Here is a 6395-nt window from a genome sequence, read left to right on the forward strand (position 1 = left end):
TCCGCCCTACGTGGCGGATTGTCCTGTTTTAGCTCTGCGTGTTCCCCTTCTACTCAGCTCTCAATTGTACCTCAGTGCGGGCCCCCGGAGGGTAACCACAACCTGCCTGGTGTCCTCCTTCCTTCTGCACTGATCACCTGTGGATGCTCTTCGATGGTATCCAGGGTATTGTCAGTTGACAAGCCCTGTAACACCATCTTCGTCCCCTTTTCCGCTCCTTCCACCCTCTGGAGGTTTACCCTCCTACCACTGACCTCCTTTAGGTTGGCAAGGGCAAAAGTGGCGGCCTCATCCTTAGGAGTGATGAGAATCTCTCCGGTCGGCAGGTTTCTCGATTTCTCGAGAAAGCGCATAGGCTGACTGGAAGTCTTCTGGGCACTTTGGAATTTTGTAACCTGTGGTGACCAAAGGGGGCGACGCCCTCTTGGCCCTTACCGCTTGCTCGCTGGGGGTCTGGACCCGTCTCTCCTGCCCATCTCCAGAGCGCATAGCGCGCTCTTTCTTCTTGCTCTTCTTTTGGCCAGCAGTCACCCAGCCTCCTTCACCGTCATCGCCCGTTTCTGAAGAGCGCGTGGATTAATCCATTCTTGCTGTTGTTAGTAACACAGGAAACGAGGGATCGAGACAGGATGAGTAGGCGGGAAAGCGGAAGGGTAGTGATTGGGGAGGCGGAGGAGGGAGAGGTGGGGAGAGGAAGAGGAGGGAGTGATAGGGGAGGAGGGATAGTGGAGAAGTGAGAAGGAAGAAGTAAGGGTGAGCGTGAGGGAGAGGGTGGTAAAGGGGGGGGAAGTAGAGTGATGGAGTTAGGTTGAAGAGTCGGAGAGAAGATGTGTGGAGGAGGAGGAGGAGGAGAGAGATGGTGAGGAAGTAGGAGGAGAAAGAGCATGAGCAGGAGGGGTTATGGAGGAGGAGGAGAATGAGGTTGCGAGCTAGAAAAGTAGGGTGAGGTGGAGGAGCGGAGCGTAGGTAGGCGGAGGAGGGAGAAGAATGGGGTGAGGGGGTGGAGTAAGAGGGGAAATGGAGGGGGAGGTAGGGATGGAAGTGTGGAGGGGGATGATAAAGGATGCTATCGGCAAAAAACCGTCCCTGGCGCGACGAGGTGGAACTCCAGCTATGACAGCTATAAGATGCTTTCTGGCCTGCTACAGGACCTGGACACCCGTAAAAAGATCAATGATCTCTGTACCAGCATGCGCCCCAACCCGATCCCCGCCTTTGTTGACGAGGACAACGAGGTCATCGCCGAGTACGTCAAAGTTATGGCCCCAGTTGCCAATGCTTTGGACAAAATGCAGTCAGACCAGCATGCCTACATGGGGAACTTCCTTCCCAACTTGATGGTGCTCCAGAGGGACTTGAACCTGCTTAGGGACGACAACAGCATCAAGCATGCCAAGCCCCTCGTCACCTACCTCCTGGGGACACAGGAGCACCATGGCAGAGACAAAAAGGGCTTCACTGAAAGGTAGATATTTTTAATATTTTAATATAATATAATATAATGATAATAATATAATATAATTATATAAATAACAAGATGATATAATATTTTATAGTAATTGAAATAAAAAAAAATTAATAATCATTAATCAATAATTAAATTAACTCATATCTTAATCTTTTCAGGTTTCAACACATGTTTGAGGACCAGGAGAAGCTCCTTGCGACTGCCTTCCACCCCAGGTTCCGTCTAAAGATGGTCAAATCCTGACTTGTACAACCTGGTGAGGGACAAGATGGTGTCGGACCTTGTGGCCCAAATCAGGTCCAAGGAGGGTGATGTGGCCTCTGCCTCCAGCCAGTCCACCTCCAGGCCACAGTCTGTGGCCAGCCACACCAGCGAGCACGACGAGTTTGCCTTCCTTCTTGAGGACGAGGAGGAGCCTGTGGTGGTGGCCAACCTGGAGGAGGAGGTCGGCAAGGAAGTAGACACTTGGGGTGTCATTCTCGGCACAAGCATCATGAAGATCTCCCCGGCAAACTTCCCCAAGGAGCACAGGCAGCACTGGGTGAACTGTTTCATCAAGTATAACACTCCCCTGCCCTCGTCTGCCTCAGCTGAACGACTCTTCAGCTTCGGCTCGGACATTTTGAGGCCAAAGCGAGCCTCTCTGACCAATCTGAACTTTGAGAACCTGAGCTTCATGAAGGGAAACTTGAAGTTGGTTAAGAGGGAGAGAGAGAGAGGGCCGACAAGTTAGAGTGAATCTGTGAAGAGTGAAGAGTGAAGACCACCACCCAAGCCGGCTAGGTGCGTATATATGTCACCGAGCGAAGGGTTTTCTTCGTCATTTCATCGGACCTTTTTAACTATTGTAAGTAACGGTCCCCATCAGCCCATGTATAGTGTTAATTTGTGTGAATTTGCGTATTTATTGATATTTGCTTCTATATTTGTATAATTGGTTAGATTTACATGTTGTTTTCTATATTTCTGTACGTCATTATTATCTATGGTACAGAATTTCCTGAAGATGTCTCTTTGTTAGACGAAACGTTGAAATAAATGAATCATTTTGGCAACTTGGTCTATGCCCACCCTCTAAATGGCAGAATATTGGTTAGAAAACTGGAGAATACTCACAAGAAGATCAACAACCTCACTAACGCTGTCGATTTTAACAATGCATGCATAGAGCGAAACCGGTCAGGAATAAACTCAGTAACTCGGAACTAGACCCGTGACTTCTTTTTCCACCTTCATCAACTTGTCACAATGTACCAACATATATATATATATATATATTTATTTATTGTTAGTAGGTAGTGTAATTATTTCCCCCCTGGTAACTTCAAATTTCCCCTAGTTTGGGAAATGCTGCACTATACAAAAAAAAAAAAAAAAAAAAAAAAAAAAAAAAAAAAAAATAGACAAAATTAAAAAGGAAAAAGACATAAAAAAGCTATGGAAACACATAATTAGCTGGTCATGTGACACAAACAAAACCACAGGTGACACAGCAGTATATGATGAAAAAAAAAATAAACAAGAACTAAGAGAGAAAATGACAACTTTCTGGAAAGGCAGGCAAACCTGGAGCTCAGAAGTTGAATACGATTGTAAAAAAAAAGAAGAAGAAGAAGAAGAAGAAAAAAGAAAAGAAAAAAAGGTGCCACAGCCACAGACATAGATAATCTGGATTGAAATCTGGTTTGACCTGATCAAGTTCCACGGTCACATCGGCCCGACGGAGGGTTACTTGAGCGAGGACCAGTTCATTGTCTACGGGTCTTCCAGGGACATCGCCTCCATCGTCGTGGACGTGAGTACCTCCTATAGAAGCCATGAACTTGAGAACCTTGAACTCCAAATTTGTCGTCGACCTGTGGTTGGTCATCTTCGCCCCTTTGGGGGATTAAGGTTGAACATTAACCTTAGTCTGTCCTTGAAGATGGAGGAGCTAACGACACACACACACACACACACACACACACACACACACACACACACACACACACACACACACACACACACACACACACACTACTAAAAAAACTGGAACACATAGGAGGAATACAGGGAAACCTACTAAAATGGATAGAGGACTTTCTGACTGGTAGAAAGATGAGAGTAGTGCTCAGAGAAAAATATTCAGACTGGAAAGAGGTGATCAGTGGAGTACCGCAAGGATCTGTGCTGGCACCAATAATGTTTGCTATCTATATGAATGACATGGATGAGGACGTGAACTGCTACATGAGCTTCTTTGCCGATGACGCCAAACTGCTAAGGAAAATAGAAACTGATGAGGACTGTGAAGCACTGCAAGAAGACCTAAATAGGGTATGGAACTGGAGTCAGAAATGGGAAGTGGACTTTAATACTAAGAAGTGTAGCATAATGGAGTTTGGAAAAAGCAAAAACAGAATATCAGGAAAATATACAATTGGAACCAAAGAAGTAAAGAAAGTAGGATCCGAAAAAGATTTGGGAGTAATTATCACGAACGACCTGTCCTATGATATACAGATTAACAAAATTGTCGGGGAGACTTACAATTTGCTAAGATCAATAAAAGTGGCGTTTACATACTTGGACGAAGACATGATGAAAAAAATATTGGTTACATTGATAAGGCCTAGATTAGAGTATGCAGCGACATTGTGGTCCCCCAGTACCAAAAAGAATATAAAGAAAATAGAAAGAATCCAAAGAGCAGCTACAAAAATGGCACCTGCACTTGCAAACCTATCATACGAAGAGAGATTGGCTAAACTGGAGTTACCGACACTGGAGCAAAGAAGAGAGAGAGGTGACCTATTGACCATCTACAGAATCATGAAAGGCACAGAGGTACTCGATAGTGAGAACTTACTTAACTGGGACAAAAGAAACACAAGAGGACATGGAAAGAAAATAAAAAAACATAGCTATAGAAGAGAACTGAAGAAAAACAGTTTTCCTCATAGAGTTTTGGACACTTGGAACAAACTGGACAATGAAATAGTATGCGCAAAAACCATTCATGAGTTTAAAAACAAACTAGACACTGCAAGATACAAAGGCGGGACAACACGAGCATAGCTCCCCTTCCCGCAAAATACAACTAGGTAAATACAACTAGGTAAAATACACACACACACACAATGTAAACAAATCCACATGCGACGAAGTAGACTTCACAGGATTTAACAAATATGAAAGTCGATTATTAAAGATAGAGAAAGATATGAACAAAACTAGGACTCGGTGGGAGAATGAAATTATGGACTTAAGAAATGATATCATAGGATTAAGGGAATGCTTAGTACAGGCGAATCACGAAATCTCTGACCTAAGAAAAACCAACTTAGATCTCACAAACGAGATCAAAGAAATGAAAAGGGATATAAATGAGCTGAGGAATGATAATGAAAAGAAGAAAACTAATGAAAATAACAGCAGCGACAATTTAAAGATAGAGGTGAACAACAGATTACATGAGTTGTCACAAAAGATCGAAGAGAATCTAGGTGAAGAAAGTATTCAGAAAATTAAGAAGTGGAAGGAAAACATCGAAAACAAGGAAACTGCTTTTAAAGAAATAGTCAAGCAGCAAATGCAGGATAATGCAAAAGACACAATTATTCAAGTGATTAATGAAAAAGCAAACTGGGTCAGGGATACAGTAGATAGGAAAAAATGTATTGTGGTCTATGGACTAAAAGAAAAACAGGGATTGGCGAGGTACATGAGAGAAAAAGAAGAAAAAGAGACAGCAGTAGAAATTCTAAATGAAATTCAGGGGGGGGGGAAAGAGATTCAAGCATAGACTTAGAAGAGACACACAGAATCGGTCGCTACTCTAAAGATAGAAATCGACCACTAAAGATAAAATTAAGGTCACAGATGGTAGTAGAAGACATCTTTGAAAAAGTAGGCAATTTGGCAAAGAGTGAAAAGTACAATAAGATATGGATAAAAAGAGAAATGAGTACTGAGGAATTAGAAAAGGAAAAGTCACTAAGAAAAGAAGCAAAGGAAAAAAACTTGTTGAGAACGGAGACAGAATGCAAAGAATTCCATTGGAGAGTAATCGACATGAGATTGAAACAGTGGCACATCAAAACGAAAAAACCAAGGACAGAAAAGATAATGGAGAAGGAAGAAAATTAAAAGTGGCCTACACTAACATTGACGGATTAATTTCAGGTCTGAACGAACTCAGTGATTATCTGTTAGAAGAAAAACCAGACATAATGGGAATTGTAGAGACTAAACTAAGAGGAGAAATACCATCTATTGATATTGGACAAGGACTATAGAATTACTGAATAAGAAACAGGGACAAAAAGCAGGGAGGGGGAATCATGTTCTTGGCCAAGAAAGACCTAAACGTGACAAAAATTGCAGAGGGCAAAGGTAATGTTGAACTGATCATGATAAAAGTCGAAGGCAAGAATATGAAAAGTAGAAAGTTTGTGGTGACCTATGTGCCAAGAACGAATGCTTGGAAAGAAGACGAACACACAAAAATGCTAGAAGATACAAGAAAATCACTAAATGAGATACTAATGGGTAAGGGTAACCTAGTAATTATGGGAGACTTCAATTGCAAAGAAATTTGTTGGGACAACATGACAGTACGAGGAGATGACGTGTGGGGCAATGTACTGCTAGACATGACCACGGAGTACACAATGACCCAGTGGGTCAGTGAAAACACAAGGTACAGAAACAATGAAGAGCCATCGAAACTAGATTTAATATTTACAACGGAACCTGAAATAGTGGACAAAGTCCACTACAAGACACCAATTGGAAAGAGTGACCATGTACTAATCGAAACTGTACTAAAGGAAGAAATAGAGATGAAGAGGAGCGAAAAGCATAGGAAAGGAAGATTGATGTACAACAAAACAGACTTTGCAAAACTAAAGACGTTCTTCCAGAATGCAAACTGGGAAAAATTCTA

At 42.6% G+C, this 6395-nt stretch overlaps 1 protein-coding gene across 1 annotated transcript; it reads left to right on the forward strand.

Moving 5' to 3' along the window:
- Positions 1-1080: 1080 nt before the first annotated feature.
- LOC143041336 (uncharacterized) lies at positions 1081-1726 on the forward strand. Its single transcript, XM_076213158.1, has 2 exons — positions 1081-1465; positions 1627-1726. Exons 1-2 carry the CDS (start codon positions 1128-1130, stop codon positions 1709-1711), a joined length of 423 nt encoding a protein of 140 aa, XP_076069273.1. The 5' UTR covers positions 1081-1127; the 3' UTR covers positions 1712-1726.
- Positions 1727-6395: the final 4669 nt, after the last annotated feature.

Source organism: Oratosquilla oratoria, chromosome 30 (assembly GCF_046742065.1).
Source record: "Oratosquilla oratoria isolate Oo_2021 chromosome 30, ASM4674206v1, whole genome shotgun sequence".
Classification (NCBI taxonomy): Eukaryota; Metazoa; Arthropoda; class Malacostraca; order Stomatopoda; family Squillidae; genus Oratosquilla; species Oratosquilla oratoria.

Bases quoted from the DNA above. Each gene is read 5' to 3' on its own strand.
- LOC143041336 (XM_076213158.1), top strand. From the start codon at position 1,128: ATGCTTTCTGGCCTGCTACAGGACCTGGACACCCGTAAAAAGATCAAT. The intron at 1,466-1,626 runs GTAGATATTTTT...TAATCTTTTCAG, and splicing joins AAAAAGGGCTTCACTGAAAG to GTTTCAACACATGTTTGAGG.